The 21,276-nt window shown below is 37.3% G+C and overlaps 2 protein-coding genes and 1 long non-coding RNA gene across 3 annotated transcripts; 1 reads left to right on the top strand and 2 right to left on the bottom strand.

The window, feature by feature from the left end:
* On the bottom strand, nucleotides 3,117–7,739 carry LOC109224338. Its single transcript, XM_019388924.1, has 5 exons — nucleotides 6,627–7,739; nucleotides 6,515–6,565; nucleotides 6,069–6,167; nucleotides 3,709–5,033; nucleotides 3,117–3,582 (listed from the first exon to the last, which is right to left on the bottom strand). The coding sequence occupies exons 1-5, from the start codon at nucleotides 7,737–7,739 to the stop codon at nucleotides 3,117–3,119; spliced, it is 3,054 nt and encodes a 1,017-aa protein (XP_019244469.1).
* LOC109224636 (myb-related protein Myb4-like) lies at nucleotides 8,556–10,036 on the top strand. Its single transcript, XM_019389175.1, has 3 exons — nucleotides 8,556–8,767; nucleotides 9,180–9,309; nucleotides 9,451–10,036. Exons 1-3 carry the CDS (start codon nucleotides 8,620–8,622, stop codon nucleotides 9,890–9,892), a joined length of 720 nt encoding a protein of 239 aa, XP_019244720.1. The 5' UTR covers nucleotides 8,556–8,619; the 3' UTR covers nucleotides 9,893–10,036.
* Nucleotides 11,298–12,238, bottom strand: LOC109224637. Its single transcript, XR_002067745.1, has 3 exons — nucleotides 12,128–12,238; nucleotides 11,810–11,864; nucleotides 11,298–11,567 (listed from the first exon to the last, which is right to left on the bottom strand). It is a non-coding gene; the product is annotated as an uncharacterized LOC109224637 (long non-coding RNA).

A 21,276-nucleotide genomic window follows, 5' to 3' on the forward strand; every position in this document is an offset into this window, starting at 1 on the left:
ATATACATAAAACAGAAAAAATTATGAGAAATTTTCATAAAGCACTTTCTTTTAGTAGTAATTAGCCATCTATAGATACCATTTGCTATATTACGGATTATAGATACCTTTTCTGTGGTTATAAGATGTATTTGATGTATTTAAGCTATTGTATTCATGAATACAGTAGCAAAAATAGGCGTGAATCAGGGAAGTCCAGCTAATCAGTTGTTGTATTCGAGTGTATTCGACTGTATTCATGGAGTGAAACATGGGATTATAGCTGGACAGATTATTGTATTCGACTGTATTCACAGCGTGAAATAGGGGATTACACTGTTTTTAAAACGGAAAGTGAATCAATTAACATAATAGACTCCTAATATTAGGGGTGTACATGGACCGGGTTGGTTCGGTTTTTATCAAAACCAAACCAAACCAACTATATCGGTTTGGATTGGTTCGGTTTTGTCGGGTTTTTCGGGTTTTCGGGTTTTTTGTTACTTACATATTATTTCAATCTTACTTTGTTAAATATTTGATACGTATACATCTATTTAGTAAAAATATAAAAAGTTGACAAACATATTATCAATTAAAATATTCTTATGCGGGAATTCCATTAGTTAACACATAATAATTATTTTTTTAGTTGTCTGACAATATTTTTTCGTTGATATACACTTTTAGGTTATCCAAATTTAGTAATTAAACATAAAAATCAATATGATACCTAAATATTAATAACCACTTCACATTCGAAAAAGATATAAGAATTTAATACATCTTAACATATGATATGAATATGTAAGAACAAAGAGATAGACGTATTTCAGTAACACTTGATAAGAAACTGATCATACAACCCATTATTTAAGGTCAATAAATATGGAGCACTTCATATTCTATTAAAATTTATATCTCGCAAGAGAATCCCAAATATTTCTAGACATTTTTTAAAGAAATTTTTATATAAAATCTTAAATAATATATATAAAAAATATATATTTATATGTCGGGTTGGTTCGGATTTTTTTATTCAATACCAAACCAAATCAAACCAAATCGAGTCGGGGTTTTTAATCGGTTTGGTTTGACTTTTTGGTTTGGTGCGTTTCGGTTCGGTTTGTACACCCCTACCTAATATATCTCAACAAACTCAATTATAACACACAAATTTTGTATTTTCAGTTATAAAAAAGATTCTCAACCGAAAAATACTCAAAAACATAGCAATCTTAAGAGAAATTATATAATACATCTGAATACATAAATTATATTAATTAAAAAAACATATGAATACATTCATGGCATATAGCGAGACAGTGAATACAATGAAATACATAGAATACAGCGGGATACATTGAAATACAATGAGAAAAAAAGACAGTGAATACAATGAAATACATGGAATACAATGAGATACATTGAATTACAATGAAAAAAAAGACAATGAATACAATAAAATACATGAAAATACAGCGTGATACGTTGAAAATACATTAAAATATATTAACAGAAAATCAAGTTTCTCAGCCCCAAAATCCGTGTCTTTGTTCAAGAACAAACCCTAATTTTTGGCGAATCCGCCGTCGAGCAAAACCCTGAATCTCACTGTTCCCACACATCCTGTACATTGCTTCTAACACATCTGGCAGTACCATCATAGCTTTTGTGAGCCCTTAGCTTTGATTCGATTCGCAATAACCCCTTACCAAATATCTGCCAACCTTTTCTAGTTGTTGGTCTGTTTGTTTCAATTGGGTTTTGTGTGTATGTGACGTACAAATCATACAACATATACATAGTATCTATCTATGGTTGAATGCCACCTCTTCCTTTTTCTCTCTCTTCAGTTATAATCCTATGATAACTCTTCACACACCGCCTCACTTCACTTTCACTTCCTCTGTGTTTTTCACAATTCAAGAAAATCTCCCTTTTTGTTTGATTTTTAACCTTGAAAAATCAAAGAAAAGCCTTTTCCTTGTGAATTCATAATTCATGGAGAAAGATTAGCGTTGAGAGAGAGTGGAGAAAAATCTGAAAGAATGAGAGAGAAAAATAATACAAAGCCTATTTTATGGCTTAAGGGTAGGGAGGTAACTATAAATAGATATTTGGCTATAAAAATCAAAAGGTAGCTATAGAATATAATTTTTTAAAAGGGTATCTATTTAAAATAACTAAGGTATCAACCTTTGCTACAAGAGATAAAAATTTCAAAAATTATTGAGTAATACAATGTAATTTTCCGGCAAAGGGGTGTCAGATTGATATCCGTCGCTTGAATATGGCACCGCCACTGTTCAGTACCCCTCCCTTTTTAATCCATTATACTAGTAAGATATTTCTCTGATATATTTTCAGGGCTTACATCAGAAAACATACATAAGCTCTTGTCACTCTCACCATCTCATCTTCTTTCTAGTTCCTGGTCGGAATAATTCGTATTTTCATTTTGATATTTGTTTCTTTAATTTCTTTCCCCTTCTGTGGAATATTTTATTGTTCTTAATTAATATAATTCCTATATTAAAGAAAAACCATTATCATACTTCATTTTCTATTTTTGCTCTATCCTAGGACAAGTAAATGGAATATATCAAAAGAGGTTATCTAGGTATATACAATTAAAAGAATTCTCAAGAAAATTAGTTTATATAATCCTTGAGAGGTATGAAGTAAGCCTCGGGTAATTCATAGGCAAGTGGATTTGTTTTATTAGATACTATTCTTATTTGATTAATTTTCTAAACTGTAAAACGTGCATATCGAGATTTGTATTTTGACCTAAGATGAAACTCATGCAAGAGCTTCAATGGCGGTTTTGGAACATTCGAGAGAAAGAGAAAAATATTTGGGAGAACAAAAAGAGAAAATGATATTAAAAAAAGACTCTCTCAGTTTTCAGAATTACAAGGTGGGTATATATATGCACACATGGAAAATAAGAAAGGAAAATACAACTAAGCTAATTACAACTCAGCTATACAAATACAACTCAGCAAATACAACTAATACAACTTCAGCAAATAAGTTAATTATCTCAATACACCCCCCCCCCTCAAGTTGGATGGGAGGATCTCACAGCCAACTTGCCAAGTACTGCATGATGTTTGACTCCAGTAAGTACCTTAGGTGAGTATATCAGCTAGCTGGTTAGTGGTGGCTACATGGTGGAGAGAAATCAAGCCTTCCTGAAGTTTATTCCGTACAAAATGGCAATCAACCTCGATATGTTTTGTCCTTTCATGGAAAACTGGATTGTGAGCAATGTGAATAGCAGATAGACTGTCACAGAACACAGCAATGGGGCTGGACTGTGAAACAGTGAACTCCTCAAATAATCTGTTTAACCATACCAGTTCTCCTACTACCTTCCTTAGGGACCTGTACTCTGCCTCAGCTGAAGATAAGGAAACAGTTTCTTGCTTCTTTGACTTCCAACTAATGGGGTTATCTCCCACCAAAACTATGTACCCAGTAACAGACTTTCTAGAATCAGGGCATGAAGCCCAGTCAGAGTCACAGTAGGCACTAATGGAGCAGTCAGTGTTGTTGGAAAAGAATATACCAAGAGTGGCATCACTCTTGAGATACCTGAGGAGGTGAAATGCAGCTTTCAGATGTGTATCTCTGGGTGCTTGCATGAACTGACTCAGAAGCTACATACTATAGGCTATGTCAAGTCGTGTGTTGGTGAGGAAGTTCAGTTTTCCCACTAACTTTCTGTAATATGTAGGATCTGGAAGGAGAGTGCCTTCATTACCCTTCAACTTCACAGCAGGATCAAGGGGAGAAGACAGACTGCTGTAGCCAAAACAGTCATATTCTCTTAGCAAATCTAGGGTGAACTTCCTTTGAGACATGATGATTCCATCTGACTTGTAGAGAACTTCTAGGCCCAAGAAGTAATGGAGTTTCCCAAGATCCTTAATTCTGAATTGCTTATCAAGGAATGATTTTAAATTGGCTATCTCAAGTGAATCATCCCCAGTGATGATAACATCATCAACATAGACAGCTACAAATATGGTGTGAGAAGAAGTCTTCTTGGAGAAGAGTGAGTAATCATTCTCAGAATGTCTATACCCCAATGAGGATAGGGCTTCAGTCAACTTAGCATACCATTGTCTGCTGGCTTGCTTTAGCCCATACAATGATTTATTAAGTTTGCAAACTACCTTTTGTGGACCAGTTTGATCAATTAGAAGGCCTGGTGGTACTTCCATGTACACTTCTTCATATAGATCACCATGAAGGAATGCATTGTTTACATCTAGTTGGAATATGTCCCAGCTCTTCTTTACAACAACAGTGAACAAAACTCTAACTGTTGTCATTTTGACAACAGGGGAGAAGGTCTCTGTGTAGTCAATCCCTGCTTGTTGGGTATACCCTTTTACCACTAATCTAGCCTTGAACCTTTCTATGCTGCCATCTGCTTTATGTTTGATTTTATAGACCCACTTGCAGCCTATTGCCTGCTTTCCAGCTGGCAAAGGGACTAAGTCCCAAGTGTTATTTGTATAGAGAGCCTCAAATTCCTGAGTCATGGCTGCTTGCCATGCAGGGCTGAGAACTGCCTCTCCATATGATGATGGCTCACTATCATGACAAACATTTGTCACTAAGTGCTGACTTTCAGGACATAGAACATCAGGTGTAACATGGCTATGATTTGAGAAAAGTGCACTTAAGGAAGGTGATTCCTGAGGAACATTAGAATTTGATATATTAGGCAGGCTGTAGACATAATCCTGAAGGTATGTAGGTGTTCTGTGAGTTCTAATGGTTCTTCTCAAAGGGGGTGAAGTATTTGATTGAGTAGATGTTGGTGAGTTAGGGTCAAGTGTTTGATGTGAAATTACAGGAGAATGATTGAAAGGTTGAGTATTTGATGTGTGCATTGTAGTATCATTATCAGCTGAGGATACAGGGGATTGAGGTACAACTGGAGATGTGACACTGGTGGGATTTTGGGCATTACAGTGTGGAATGCTGCTTTGAGAATAATCAGGAATGTTGACTGACTTGAGACTATTCTTAGACTTTAAAGAGAAGGGAAAAATGTTTTCATAGAATACTACATCTCTAGAGACATGAATCTTCTTAGTGGCTAGGCTTAGCACTTTGTAACCCTTTGTCCCAAAAGGATAGCCTACAAAAATATGAGGTGTGGATCTGGGTTCAAGCTTGTCTCTATGTACCTTGGGTACATTAGGATAACAGAGACATCCAAAACTCCTCAAATGAGAGTAATTGGGTTTTTTTTGGTATAAAATTTCAAAGGGACATTTGTTATTCAGGTAGGTAGTAGGTAATCTGTTAATTAAGTAAGTGGCTGTCAAAACACATTCTCCCCAATAATTGGTTGGCAGTTTAGATTGAAACATAAGGGCCCTAGCAGTCTCAAGGAGATATTTGTGTTTCCTCTCTACTACCCCATTTTGTTGTGGAGTGTAAGGGCAAGTTTTCTGGTGAATGATTCCCTTATTTTGATAGAAAGAAGTGGCTTCATGACTGGTGAATTCCAGATCATTATCAGATCTGATAGTTTTCACAGTAGTATTGAATTGGTTTTCGATCATATTTATGAAAGATTTAAGTGTTTGTAGGGCATTGCTTTTGTTGCTTAATAGATGAGTCCAAGTGGACCTACTAAAATCATCCACCAAGGTGAGGAAATACTTGTAATTGTTGTGTGTAGCAACATGATAGGGGCCCCATATATCAACATGTATCAATTGAAAAATATGGTCAGAGGTGCTGGTTCTTTGTGGAAAGGGAAGTCTGACTTGTCTAGCCATGGGACAAATGGAGCAAATAAAGGGTTGTTTGGGTGAGAAGTTCACTGGTATTGAGGATATTTTCTTCATTTTGACAAAGGGAACATGGCCAAGCCTATTATGCCACAAAGTATCAGCATCATGTTTCTCTAAAGCATTCAAAGAGTCACTCTTATTATTGTGTATGGAAGTATTTACATCTGTTGGAAAGGAAAGTGGATGAAGAGGACTACTAAAGACTTCAGTACTCATACTAGCAGGAACAAAGCAATTGCAACAAGAATTTGGAAAACTAACATTTGAAACAGAACTTTTACCCTTTAGACACCTGGAGCAGAGATAGTACAATCCCTTTCTGCTACTACCAATCACCTGAGGCCTCTTCACTGAAGGGGCCTGCAACAGACACAATGTTTCAGTGAATAACACAATGCATCTAAGATGAGTTGCAAGGGAATTGACAGAGATTAGGTTATATTTAAAGGAAGGGACATAGAGGACTTTGTGTAGAATGATCTCAGAGTTAAGTATCACATCCCCAAATTGAAGCACTTTCACCTTGTATCCACTTGGTAGACTTATCAACACAGGGTATGGTAGTGTGCTTATGTTACTAAGGGCAATTTTATTGAAGGTCATATGGTTAGAGGCTCCTGAGTCTATGATCCAAAAGTCATTCTTAGATTCAAAACACTTGCATGATGGTTTGTCAAAATCAATAGAAGAAGTGCAGACTACAATACCTGCAAAATTGGCAGAACCACTGGTAATGTTGGCATTGCTGGAAGATCCTCCTGTCTGAAAATGTTACAGCAGGTTCATTATCTGCCCATATTGCTCCTTTGTCAAGCTGACATTCTGATTCTCACTGTGTGGGATTGTCTCATCTTCCTCATTTTGCAGTAGATCAGTAGGGGTTCCATGTACATTTGCTACAGTTCCTCTAGCTCTGTTAAATCTGTGGCCTTGAACTTGACCTGAGTTATTCCCTTGATTAAACTGTTGAGCATTGGTGCGATTTGAAACTTGATTGTTGTAGGAATTGCCCTGGGGATATCCATGTAACTTGTAATATTTGTCTTTTGTATGGCCAGGTCTCTTGCAATAGTCACAGAATGGTCGACCCCTGGATTGGCCTGAGTTAGCTGTATAGTGTGTCTTGAAATTCCGAGCTCCAAAAGGATTTTGATGTTGTGAAGGTGCAGTGTTCACATGAAGTGAGGTAGACTCCAGCTTCAAATGACTGCTTGGTTTGAACTCCCTTTGCTTTTCCTCTTGCACCAACAAAGAAAAGGCTTGTGCCAATGATGGTAAGGGCTTCATCATCAAAATGCTTCCTCTCATTGTCGTGTACACTTCATTCAATCCCATCAAAAACTGAATAAGTTGCCTGTCCTGCTCTGCCTTATGCATACTGTCCTTTGAGCCACACGTACAAGCACAAGTGCACTGAGACCTTGCATTGAGATTGCTCAACTCTTCCCATAGTCTTTTCATTCGCGTGTAGTAGGTAGTAATGTCCAAAGACCCTTGAACAAGATCATTGATCTCCTTTTGGATTTGATACAGCTTTGCACCGTTCGTTTGATCATATCGATCTTCCAATTCTCTCCATAATTCTACTGAATCACTAACATACTCAACACTATCAGAAATTTCCTTTGACAGAGAATTGAGAATCCAGGAAGTTACCATGTTGTCACACCTTTCCCAGTGACGAAATTGTGGTGAATTAGGGGAAGGTTTCGAACAGTCTCCATTTACGAACCCTAATTTGTTTTTGACAGACAGGGCTCTCAACACATTTCTTCTCCACGACCTATATCCAATCCCGTCAAACGGAACCGGCACTAGAGTTACTCCGGGACTATCGGAAGGATGAATGTACAGAGGACTGCTTACATCAATAACAGGTTGGTCATTTCTGCTCGTGTTGGGCGTGACTTCTTCGGTCTGATCGATAGCCATGGGAAAGGGACTAGATGATGAAATTGGCTAGTTTCTTAGCTGAATCGTTGTATAAATTGTCTAATCGTGTAAAGTGCCTTCACTTCGCAAAGTTCTACAGTTCGAAATCGGAAAATTGAGACCTAGCAGATGACTGAACGAAATAGGTTTTGAGGAAGAGGAACTCCGACAGATCTTCGCCGATGATATCACCCTTGCTCTGATACCATATCGAGATTTGTATTTTGACCTAAGATGAAACTCATGCAAGAGCTTCAATGGCGGTTTTGGAACATTCTCGAGAGAGAGAAAAATATCTGGGAGAACAAAAAGAGAAAATGATATTAAAAAAAGTCTCTCTCAGTTTTCAGAATTACAATGTGTGTATATATATGCACACGTGGAAAATAAAAAAGGAAAATACAACTAGGAAATACAACTAAGCTAATTACAACTCAGCTATACAAATACAACTCAGCAAATACAACTAATACAACTTCAGCAAATAAGTTAATTATCTCAATAGTGCACATCGTTTGATCCGTGCAAAAAAAATAATATTCTCACCAAATTAGCAAAATCTAGTTCTTGTTCTTTAAGTTCCTACTGTTAATCTCTCCCTATTGACAGCTCAAGTCAACTCCTCCTTCAACGAATTATTAGTATTAAAATTAGCAGAAATACCTTAAAAAACACAAAAGACAAACCAATGAAGTAGTTGCTGAAAGAGTACTCCTTTTCTCGGAAAGAACGCTTTAAATTGACTAAACATTCAAACACACTACGTGGGAAATGTCTATATAATGTCCAATTACTTCCCAATAGAAAGCTGAAAGTACAACACAAGTACTGAAGCAGGTGAATTCAAATCCAGGAGCAGTCCTACAGATTCTCTGCAAGCATGTCAAGTGTACCACAACAGCAGCAGAAAAGTACAAACATGGAGGAGATAAAGAAGGGAGCATGGTCTCCAGAGGAAGACCAAAAATTGAAATCTTATATCATGAGATATGGCATTTGGAATTGGAGTCACATGCCCAAATTTGCAGGTTCCACCCACTAGTAAAAGCATTTGTATGATTATTTCATATGATCATTTCTATATATTCTCTCCGCTTCAATTTACGTGAACCTATTTCCTTTTTAGTCTGTGTCAAAAGAAATGACCCATTTCCTTATTTGGAAACAATTTACCTTTATGCAATGATTTATAGTCACACAAAATATACGTGTTTCATTTTACACCATAAGCTCAAAAGCCTTTTCTCTTTTCTTAAACTCTGTGCCCTTTCAAATAGGTTCACATAAATTGAAGCAGAAGGAGTATATCATATGTTACGATAATTCATTCTTCGAATTTTATCTACATGCATTAAGAAACTTGTAAACAATTTCTTGTCTAAGTTCACTAATTTGTTGTGCTTAATTAGTCTCCTGAAATTGGGTTGTACGACGTTACAGGGCTTTCAAGAACGGGAAAAAGTTGCAGACTTAGATGGATGAATTATCTCCATCCTGATGTTAAGAAAGGACCCTTTACCATGCAAGAAAGAGAAACACTCATCAATATGTATCAGGAACTTGGAAGTAGGTAAGAAATCCTAGCTTTACTTTAACTGCGTGTATTAATAATTTTTTAGTATTTATTAATTTAAAACACTTGATAGCAAATTATCTTATCAAAAATTAGGTGTACTACTTCTAATTAGCGGATTTCCTTGTGTTAATATAGATGGTCAGCTATTGCTGCAAAATTGCCAGGAAGAACTGACAACGACGTTAAAAACTTCTTCTACACACATTTAAAGAAGCATATGGGTATGAAAAATGATGCCCTACTGAAGTCTAACGCAAGGCGGAAAAGGGTGGAGAACACCAAAAAAGCTCAAGAAAGACCCGTATTATTCGCGGCTATTAATAATCTAACGATAGGAACATCCAGCAACAACAGTTTGATATCACCTGATGTTTCTTCATCCTGCAGCAGCAGCAGCATTATTACGTTTGGGGAAAATCAAAAGATGAATATTGACATGGAAAACACGGTTATCTTGGAGAGCAATCCTGAAACTCATCAGTCTGATCACAGTTTGAGCATTGAGTCAGTGGATCAGTTCGATACGAGTTCATTCTGGTTTCATCTACTTAATGATGCCCATCGTCTTATTTTATGAAGGATTAACATAACTAATTAGAATCTAAATGTGCGACCTCCAGAGACAGATCCAAAATTTGATCTTTATGGGTTCGAGTTCACGACTCTATCACGGCCTATTGTTTTAGTGGATTCAAAAATCTATTATATTTACTGAATTTATATGCCGGTGTTACTGGATTCAGATGAACTCACACATATTAACACTATATCTGCCCTGGTTGCTTCGTAGTATGCTGTCGCCAATTGCAGAATTGTGTTTACCTCGAAAATACGAGTAACAATTAAATTTGATTTGTGGTTTTAAACATATGTGATTTAGTTCAATACCAATTAATAATCAAGAAATATGAAGTATAAGTGAAAGAGACAAGTGAATCAAACCAATGTTACTTGACAGTAGTGACCTCGAGATGGTGACTTCGAGACGAGCTAAGAGCAATAAAGTAAGAAAAGTAAAACAAGAGTAGTAGAGCTAAAGGACAATGCTGATGAACAGTAGGCAAAAAGTAGAGAGTATATTCTTTTTTCAGTGATTATGTGATGTTACAAATGATTGGGGTCTCCTTTATATAATAGGGGAATCCCTAAATAAGGTATATTTCTATTTACCGTAAGGAATATTCGTGATACAGCTGTCTAACCGCCTAGTACGGAATCATACAATCCTATTCCGGGATTTGCGCCATGATTTTGGGGACGTGGCAGGAATCTAGCTCATTCTGTTATAAATTCTTAACGGTACTATTTTGGTGTCGAGCATACTTGGCCCCGGTATTCCTCGTACTCCTATCTTCGGGCATTGCCCTCTGTCTTTGAGCTCGATTCTGGTCCACTGGCACTACAACATAATGCTGTTATAGCTACAAAACAAAACGTAGCTAATTATGAAAATTTCCGTGGCTAAACACTTTAGCTACAATAATTTTTCCCGTAGCATTCGTAGCAAAATGTAGCGTAGCTAAAAGTTAGCTACAAACTTTACATGATCCGTGGCTAAGGATTAATACTTATTGCTACGAAATTTTATATTGTAGCTATATATGTAACAATAATTTAATACTTTTGCCATAACAAATACATTTATAGCAAATGATTTTATACGCTTGCCACGACAAATAAATCTGTAGCTATCTTTATACGGTAGTCACAAAGTATTATAGCGTGGCAAAAGTTTAAATTTATTTGCCATGAAAATTTAGATGTAATCGTGGCAAAAATATTTTTGTTTATCTAGGGACTAAAATTTTCATGGCTAAAAATCATACAAAAGAGTCGTGGTTAGATTATTCTATTATAATTTAATTCCCTTGTTTCTTAGCTATTTGATTTTTTTCTAAAATTTTTCAATTATTCTGCGGCCGTGCATAATATATTAAAACTAATAACATATTAAGTTTGAGAAATAACTCATTCTACACAAATTGGCATTTAAAAAAATTCATAAAATAAATTCCAAAATCCAGTACTAATGAATTAATAGCATATGCAGTAGAGAAGTCTTCTACAATAACTATAACTTGAAGAAAATAACTAGCAAATGTGAGGCTTGATTGTAATAGAGATAAAAAATAAAGTACAAAATTTCATATTAAATGAACATAAGTATTTGCTTGATGATTCATGTCGCCACCCTCGTCGCGCTTGATCTTCATGCATCCAAGAATAATGAAGCACTCTCCGTAATCACTATACTGAAATAATAAAATAACATGATCTTGTGAGAAACTTATATTCGAATTATCAAAATATATACCGATTTAGATACGTTTACAGTTAGTAATTGACAAATTCAATAAATTATGGAATAAAAAAATACTTAGCCATGAATCAAGGTGTAAAAAATCTAAAAAAAACTCCAACACAGAAGACAAAAGAAAAAGCATCTAAATAAATATCATAAAACTTAAGGAGATGAAAAAGAAGTAAAACTTACTATTTGGCATTAGAAGAGATTGAAATTTCTCAAAGGCATTGCTTTCTTGAGCACCCTACAAATAAAAAACAAACAATTGAAGCACAAACCCAAGTCAATTAGGTTTAAGGCACAAAACCTATCAAATCTTCAAAATCACACCCACTACTTATAAAATAAATAAGCCATAATATCTATCAAATCGTTGAAATAACTTGTAAATTGAACTTAAAACCCCAAACTCAAGTAGGTGTAAGAAGATTCAAAAGCCCTACCATGTAAAAGAGACGAACTAACAAGTTAAAATTTTTGTCTATAAATAAGAAGCAGTGAGGTTACCCTCTTACTCCTCTTTGTTCTTGCAACTTTAAATTAACGCTATTGTGGAAGAAAGGAGTAATAAAACGGAGAGAAGAGTGGCGGCTGAGGAATGGGGTAGAAGTTTAGGTTTGGTTTAGAGGTTTAGGTTAAGTCGTCCTTTTCTTATATATTTAGTTTTATTTACTTCCTAATACAAATACCATAGATACAAGAACAATAAATTTTACTTTTTAGCAATAAATTTTATTTTTCATTTCAGAACTTATTCTTTCAATATAAATTTTTTAATTAGTGATGAAATCATAAATTCATTGTAAGTACGTGATTATGTAGCTACAAAATGTCATTTTTCATTAAGATTATTATTATTATTATTATTATTATTATTATTATTATTATTATTATTATTATTTCTTATAGTGTTAAATATGTTTCTTGTATATAATTGGAGCCTTTGGTCATTTATCAAAACTATATATATATATATATATGATTAAGCAATAAAAAATCTTTAAGGACCATACATAAATATCACTACAACAATTAAAGTCTTCAATATGAATACTTTTTTGAATTAAATAAGTACATATATTTAAAAGTAATAAAGTATATGACATACATAAATATCCACGACTATTAATAATAATTCAAATTTTACATAACAAAATATATAACTAACAACTACTGCAATAAAATAAAATATGAGCTTGATAAGTCTAAAAAGACAATTGATAAGTTTTGCTGATATAAGCAAGTAAATAAATGATATATTATTTGAGAATGAAGATTAATTTTTCATTTTAAACAATTATTTAATCTCATATACAATCACTATTTTCTTTCTTATGGTGTTTGGCCAAGTTTCTCAAGAGGCCAAAGTGCTTTTTTCGTAAAAGCACTTTTTTCCTAACTTAAGGTGTTTGGCCAAGCTTTTTTGGGAAAAAATAGTGGTTTTGGGAAGAAGCAGAAACACTTTCTGAGAAGTAAAAAAAAAGTAGCTTCTTCCCAAAAACAGAAACAGAAGCAGTTTTGACTTTTCATCTTACCAAAAATACCCTTAACAAAATATAGTAGTATATACCAAAATAAAACCTAATACTTAGGATATTAATGTATATGTATTTCTTTTTTTTTTTTTAGGATAGCTTTCTAATATATAGTGAATTTAGGCGTGAATGCTTTTATGTTTGTTGAATGATTTTTAACATATTTAACTTATATTAACAGAATTAAGTACTTTTTAATTTTATTTTCATATTTTATTTAAATAAATGAAAAGATTTATTTATTGCTTGTAATAACAAAATTTTGAGATTATTTATTTACTTATAATATTAACTATTAAGTAAATCTATTCATGTCCTTATTCATAATTTGATACTTAAAAACACTTTCTGAAAAACTTGGCCAAACACAAATTATTGGTCAAAAGTGCTTTTCAAAGTGATTAGCCAAACACAAACTGCTTCTCTCTTTCAAAAGCACTTTTGAAAAAAGCACTTCTCAAAATAAGTTAATTTCTCCAGCTTGTCCAAACAGGCTATTAATCATATACAATTACTATTTTTCTATCTTATAAGAAAAATACAACGGTTACATTTGACATTAATATTTTATTACCTAATAGTGTTAGACAACTCTTGGCATGATTTCATAATCAAGCAAAAATATTCATCACTTTTGTCGTGACAACCATTTTCATTTTTTTAAGCCAACTATTTTCATTTTCTTTCGTGTTTGAAGCAAAAATCATTAGCTACAAGATTTTGTTTCGAATAATTTCATAGGCCTTTAAGGTTATTATTACTATAGCAAGTTTCAACTTGAGGCAAAAGCTGATGATTAGCTACAAAATTTTATCAGAGCAATAAATTTGTGTCTAGATTAGTCTGTCATGAAAAATAATTATAGCTATTAACCCAATTATTGCCCTCATTTTTTAGAACTTGAAACAAAAATATTTATCTAGCTACAATATTTTATTTTAAATAATTTATTATGGTTAAAAAGTTATTTCTGCTACAATAAATTTCAGTTTATAGCAAAAACTAACAATTAGCTACAATATTTTGTCATACCAATAAATCCATGGCTATATCATTTACCTTTTGCCACAATTTTTTGTAACATGAGGCAAATGTTTTTCTTTAGCTACAATATTTTAATTTAAATATTTTATTGTGGCTAAAAGGTTACTATTGCTATAATAACTTTTAATGTGTTGCTAAAACATCTAAATTAGCTACGCAATTTTATTGTAGCAATAACTTTGTAGCTATTTAGGCAATTATTGCTACGATTGTTAGCAATTATAGCAAAAATAAGGAATTAGCTTTACCAATTTAATTTTCGTGGCTAGCAAATTTTACTAATGTGTAAATAGCCAGGAAATTTTAATTTTTGTAGCTATTGTTAGCTATTAGCCACGATTTTTAAATTTGTAGCTGAGATTTTGTAGCTATAAATACCTTATGTTGTAGTGTGATCTCGAACTCGACCTCACCCGAACTCGGGCCTATGACGGACCCTCGAGCCTATAAATTGGAGGCATATGATTTTGACCGTATATAGATAGTCCACGTGTTTCTTAGAATAAGATGGTAAGAAACAATTTGAACCTCGATTTTCCCGAGCCTGTCATGATGATGTCATGCCCATGACGTAGGGGCTTTGAAGTGATCGGAAATGTCACGTCAGCACACTTCCCCAAAACATCAAATGTGCGCCAGCACTGGTCATCCACTAGCGCCGCCGAACCGTCGTTGCCTTTATATAAATATGAGGCTACTCTGTTGAACAAAGAACTGTACGAATTTCATCTTCATTTACTCTGATTCATTCCCTTCTTTATTTCTTTCTCTAATCATCTGTTTCCATGGTTCGAACCTGCGATCTCCTGGTCGCATGGCAGCAACTTTACCAGTTACGCCAAGGCTTTCTTTTTCAAAGCTTCAATTCCAAACAACGAGAGAAGGGTGCAGAATCCTTCCCGCATCAGAAAATATACGAACTTCACCCTGCCGCTTATCTCTCATAATTTAGACCTGGTGTGGCACTTCATTCCTTTTGCTTTCCATGGAGTGAGGTGGCACTATCATCTACTAACTTTTGCATCCTACACGGGTGCAACGTCCCAAGGATGAACATTCTTGGATCGTTGCTCGTGCATCTTGCAACCATTTTTCTTTTTTCTTGTGATAGAAGGTGAAGCTACATCTTCTTGTCTTCCCTTTTGATCTTTTTCTTTTGCCGCTATTTTTTAACGGATTATGGCCCAAAATTTTAACAGAATGCTCGATCCCCGCTGCTGGAAATATTGTTACATTATCGAGGGTTCTCTGCCCTAAATTTCTTCAGGCACACAAACATTTTCAAAGATTAAAATGGGGTCCCCGGGAAGGAGTTCCCGAAGATGCCGCTCTCGAGGATGTTGCCTTAAAAGTAGATTAGGTTCTTGGCTTTTGTAGTTTGCTTCTTTGTTCCTGTGTAAGGATCCTTCGTGGACGTTGTAAATATATTTTGTAACCATCTCTTGGAAATATAAAAGGATCTCTTTGTCTCATTTTTGGCTCGTGTTGGATTCCATTCCGTCTTTATTTGTGAAAATTTTGATTGTATAATTTTAGTGATTAGTCCGAATACCGGACTCGGAACATAATAAACCCTTGGGTTTTTAATCGATCAATATAATACCCCTTAAGGTTTTGTTAATCCTCGAGCTAAGCTTAAATCAATTTGATGTGAGCTCAGAATAACGGGACTCTTGAGTCCGAGTTGAGTGAGAGCAAGGTCTCGAATAAAGTTAGCCATTAGGCTTAGTAGATAATCCCCGAATGAGAATTTTCTCAAACTCGAGTAGCCCTTGGGCTTAGTAGTCGAGTGAGCACTTGCTCGAACTCAAAATAGGTCGATAAGAAACGAATTAATCTTCGACGCTTTGATCCTAATGCCGATCTCGTGACGTCAGCGGCTGAAGTGACTGAAAGGTTGCTTTCGTGCGGTTCTTAAAGTCATTAATTGGAGGCGACTGACGGTCGGCTTTTTGGCTTCCTCAGTACGCTTAAATGACCACTATAAATAGATCAACTTCACAATCTTGCAAACTTTATTCTCATATTGTTCTCAAAGTCTCATTAGCTCTTTCAACTTCTCTGAATTCTCCCTTGATCTAACCCCTTTCCGATGGCACATCTACCGCTTGGTTTCCTGGTGCGGTCCCGAACCTCGATGGTTGGGTCCGAAAACTTGCTTCCACTTCCTCGTATTCGGAGCGTTGCTGGCGAGATTTGGCCAAGGGCCGATGGGAGGCTAAAAACCATGGTGAGTTTTCTTGTTTGTTTTCTTCCACTTCTTTAGTGGAATACTTACTTCGTTTTTATGCAGGCCTCGGAGATGCCTTTGCTATGCGGCCGTCCCCTGCTGGTGAAGAAGAGACCCCGAAGCCTTTTCTAAAGAAAAGAAAAGAAAAAGGGGATCGCCTGCAAATCCCTCGAAGCCCAAGAAAAGTGCAGCTCGGAAGCCCAAGGCCGATACGATGGCCTTATCTCCGGAAATGGCCCAACGTCTTCAGGACCCGGAAGAGGAAGAGGATGACGATTGCCTGTTGGTAGCTCGTAAAAGAGGAAAGACTGGTGCTTCGAAGCCTGTCGAACCGGTGGTGGTTTATGTGGTTCATTCTAGAGCCGAAGAGATCTCCGAGGGGAGTTCAAGCAAAGTCCCCGAGCCATCAAGTGGTAAAAAGGTATCTCGTTTAGGAGGCCATTTGGAGGGCGAGGCCGAGGGGACCGGTCCCGTGCCCCTTCAAATAGAAGAGAATGCCCCGAGTAGATCACTTGGGGTAATCAATGTAGATGACTCACCGGCTGGTCCCGAGTTCTCCGAAGGGCAAATGCGAGATGCTCAGAATGTGAAATCTTCTGAAGTGGGAGCGAGCCACGAAGGGCATGACATCTTTCGAGAATGCCTTGTAGGGATTGAAGATGGCCCCAAACCAGATGCTTCTTTCATCTTTGATGAGGCTCGCCGGCTCTTCAAACAAGTGAGTTTTCTTTCCTTTAGAATTACGCCTGTGCTTTGTCCCCCCTTTTGTGAAGGCTGTGGTGCTCCATAAAAGGGAATTTTCCAAGTCTCGAGCTGATCTTGCTCGATGTGAGGCCGAGCTTAAGAAGATATTGGAAGAGATAGACAGTCTTAAAAACCTCTATGTCAAGAAAGAGGAGGAGATCAGCAATCTTCGGGCCGAACTGACAAAGGCTTGCCAAGAATGAAACGAGCTTACTGAACTGGTAATATTTCCTCCAAAGTTTTATTATAGGTTTGCCCACTCGATCATCTAATATTTTTACTTTGCAGTTTCAACAAAAGGCGAGTTGGTGGAGCAGCTTCGAGAGGAGCTCAAGCTGAAGGAGGCCGAGACCCTGGGTGGAGGCGAGGTGTGGACAGTCTGGCATCCGAGAAAGAAACCCTTCGGGAGTAGCTAGCTTCACTCGAACGCTAGATTCAAAGCGTGAAGGAGGAGAGCCTGACTCAGGGCCGCGAAATCGAGGAGCTTAAAGCTGAATTCGCCGTTGCGCTGGCCAAGGCCAAATCTGATGCCGAGGCAATTATGTCTTCGTACCGAGCCAACGCTGAAGCATCCAATGCCCGGGCAAAGGAGATCTCCGTTGCGGTCGAAGTTAAGTTATCATGTGCCCTCGACCATGATAGGCGACAGTCCCGGAGGGAAACCCTCAAGGAGGTACATGCTCGCGGCTTCGATCTTTCGGCCGATATTGAAAGGGAGAAGACTTTGGAAGAAAAGGCTGCTGCTTTGCTTGCCGATGAGGATGATTCAGCCAGTGGCTCCGAGAGTGTAGGAGATGAAGATGAAGTCCCCGAGGGTGAGGCTATCGAAGATGCTGCTCCTGAAGACGCAACTGCCGAAAATGTGGCCCCGGAGTAGATTTAGGTTTCCTTGTGTATTCCTTGTGTAAATATCTTTTGTAATCATCTTCTGGGAATACAAAAGGACTATTTTATCTAATTTTTGAGTTTCATTTTGCTCTTATTTGTGGAATATTCGATGATATAATTCAAATGATCAGTTCGATTACTGGTTTGGACCCAGAACATAATAAACCCTTAAGTTTTTATTGATCAATGCAATACCCCTTAGGGCTTCATTAATCATCGAGCTAAGTTTGATTTGGTCTGAGCTCGAGTTGTCCGGACTTTTGAGTCCGAGTTGAGTGAGAGTAAGGTCTCGTACTCTACATATTTTGGCCCTTAGGCTCTTTTGATCGGCCCTTAGGCTCTTTTAGATCGGCCCTTAGGTTCTTTTAGGTCGGCCCATAGGCTCTTTTAGATCAGCCCTTAGGCTCTTTTAGGTAGGCCCTAAGGCTCTTTAAATCGGGCCAATTCGACCTGTAGGATGGCTATATAATTTTTCCCTCTTTTCGGCTAAAAGACTTAGTGAAAATTTTGTTATGCCTTAGCATTTGTTTTTTGTACCCATTGGGTTTTTCGAAGGTTCGATGAATCGGAACCTTATCAATAGTTTGTTTTTGTAAACATAATCGAATTCCTCTTGAGGTTTTTTTTGAAGGCTGATGTTATCGAAGCCTTTAGATTATTCGAGGGCTGAATTTGTCGAAGCCCTTTTTGCTTTTGCCGAGGGTAGCCTGATTTAACTGGTTTTTTCAAAGAGTTTGAAGGCCTTTACTTTATGGCGGAAGTCGGACGTCTCCGAGCCGTATTATTTTGGCCATAACCTTTTATATGACCGTAGTCTTTAATATGGCCGTGGCCTTTAATTTGGCCGTAGCCTTCAGGTGTGTCTCTTGGACTTGTTCCCCGATAACATATCAAACTTGTTCGAAAAGTTAGTCCCCGCGTATATTGGCCTTGGCCTTTGTTTCGGGGGAATGCCTCTTTGAGGTTTTATGAGTTCGAGTTTTCGACAGCTCGGGTGAGTTGACTGTCGATGATAGTCCCCGAGTATTTCGGGGTTACATTTGCGGATTTGCCCTTGAGCCGTTTCCCGTAGGATTATAAGTGCAGAGCTCGTATAATAGTAGACTTCTTTGAGACACAAAGTGTTTTAGATATAAATAGGAAGCTTCTTCAAATAATTAATACATGCGTACATATTGTCGTCGAGGCTCGACTATTCTATGGACACGGTTTATCTGACCGTTTGGCCCATTACAATATTTTCCTATCGAGGCCCTCTCAGGCGTGAAGTATTTTCCTCGAAATATGACCTCCGAGGGTGATGCCCCCTAGTATTCGAGATTGATTGAAAAGAAGCCTTGGATACTGTTGAGTCCTCCTTAGGTAGCATATAGTTGTTGCCTCGTTAAAAACCTTGCCGGTAAAACCCATTTTGGAAAAAAATCCAATCTAAGAGAAAAAGAGTTCAACACATGCTTTAAAACCTAAGTCCTTCGTGCAAATAAGGTGTCTTCGATAGCTTCGATCGAAAATCTGCAATGAGTTAGTTTTAAACTCAAATGGACAAAAAGGATAAAGCCATACCTCAGCAGTAGTATTGCTTGAGTAATGATGCGTTCCAATTGTTTGGCAGTTGTTCACCTTCCATCGTGCTAAGTTTATAAGATCCTTTGCCGACCACTCCGAGGACTCGGTACGATCCTTCCCAATTTGGGCCTAGCTTCCCTTCGTTTGGGTCTCGAGTATTGAGGGTAACTTTCCGTAGAACTAAGTCCCCGATTTTGAAGTGTCAGAGCTTGGTTCTTCTATTGTAGTACCTTTCGATCTTTTGATTTTACGCGGCCATTCTAACAAGTGCTGCTTCTCATTTTTCATCTAGTAGCTCGAGGCTAGTGTTCATGGCCTCGTGATTTGATTCCTCCGATGTGTGTCGAAACCTGGCGCTGGGTTCTCCGACTTCGACTGGGATAAGGACCTCGGAGCCATACACTAAAGAGAACTGCTGGATTTTGCCGTTGTTCGATATGCCCAATGGACCTCGGGTAAAACTTCTCTCCATTTCCCCTTTGCACCATCCAACCTTTTCTTTAGGTTTTGAATGATAGCTTTGTTTGTCGACTCGGCCTGTCCATTTCCGGTTGGGCGGTACGGTATTGATAATATCCTCTTTATTTTATGTGCTTCGAGGAACTCTGTCACCTTGCTGCCAATGAATTGTTTTCCGTTATCACACACAATCTCGGCATGTATCCCGAATCGGCATATGATATGGTCCCGGATGAAGTCAATAACTTCTTTTTCTCGGACTTTCTCGAAGGCCTGTGCTTCCACCTACTTAGAAAAATAATCAGTCATAAATAAAATAAACCTAGCCTTACCTGGGGCCGTTGGTAGAGGGCCGACTATATCCATTCCCCATTTCATGAAAGGCCACGGGGATAAGACCGAATGGAGTTGTTCTCCGGGCTGATGGATCATCGGCGCAAATTGTTGGCACTTATCACATTTTTGACAAATTCTTTAGTATCTTTTTCCATGCTATCCCAGTAGTAACCTGCCTTGATGATTTTGTGAACCAAAGACTCGGCGCCGGAGTAATTCCCATAAGTGCCTTTGTGGATCTCTCTAAGAACATAATCGGTGTCCCCCGGCCTCAAAAATACTGCCAGTGGCCCATCGAACGTTCTGTACAATGTTCCATCTTTATCTAATGCAAACCTAGCAGCTTTGGTTCGTAGGGCCCTCGATTCTTTATGATCCGATGGGAGTTTTCCATTCTTCAGGTAGTCGATATACTTATTCCTCTAGTCCCACGTTAAGCTCGTTGAATTTATCTCGGCTTGACCCTCTTCAACCACAGACTTTGATAATTGGACGACAGTCCCCGGGACGATGTCATCTTCTTCGACCGAGGATCCTAGATTAGCAAGTGCATCGGTCTCGCTATATTGTTTTCGAGGCACATGACTTAGAGTCCACTCCTTGAAGCGGTGCAAAGTTACCTGCAGCTTATCTAAGTACCGCAACATTCTATCCTCTCAAACCTCGAAACTTTTATTTACTTGGTTTACCACCAATAGAGAATGAAGCAAAGGTGGGCTCGACATGTATAGCTTTAGTTCCTCCAGGGATCGTTGGCATTCCGGGGTCCATGCAAAGTCCTTTTTCTTTTTGAGTAAGGAAAAGAAATGGTGACTTCAATCCGACAACCTTGAAATGAATCAACCCAAAGCGGC

The sequence above is a fragment of the Nicotiana attenuata genome, chromosome 3, assembly GCF_001879085.1.
Source record: "Nicotiana attenuata strain UT chromosome 3, NIATTr2, whole genome shotgun sequence".
NCBI classification, from domain to species: Eukaryota; Viridiplantae; Streptophyta; class Magnoliopsida; order Solanales; family Solanaceae; genus Nicotiana; species Nicotiana attenuata.

Bases quoted from the DNA above. Each gene is read 5' to 3' on its own strand.
- LOC109224338 (XM_019388924.1), bottom strand. From the start codon at position 7,739: ATGGCTATCGATCAGACCGAAGAAGTCACGCCCAACACGAGCAGAAAT. The intron at 6,566-6,626 runs GTCAGCTTGACA...ATTTTCAGACAG, and splicing joins CACACAGTGAGAATCAGAAT to GAGGATCTTCCAGCAATGCC. The intron at 5,034-6,068 runs GTTAGTTTTCCA...TTCTCTTTAAAG, and splicing joins GTAAAAGTTCTGTTTCAAAT to TCTAAGAATAGTCTCAAGTC.
- LOC109224636 (XM_019389175.1), top strand. From the start codon at position 8,620: ATGTCAAGTGTACCACAACAGCAGCAGAAAAGTACAAACATGGAGGAG. The intron at 8,768-9,179 runs GTTCCACCCACT...ACGACGTTACAG, and splicing joins TCACATGCCCAAATTTGCAG to GGCTTTCAAGAACGGGAAAA. The intron at 9,310-9,450 runs GTAAGAAATCCT...GTGTTAATATAG, and splicing joins TATCAGGAACTTGGAAGTAG to ATGGTCAGCTATTGCTGCAA.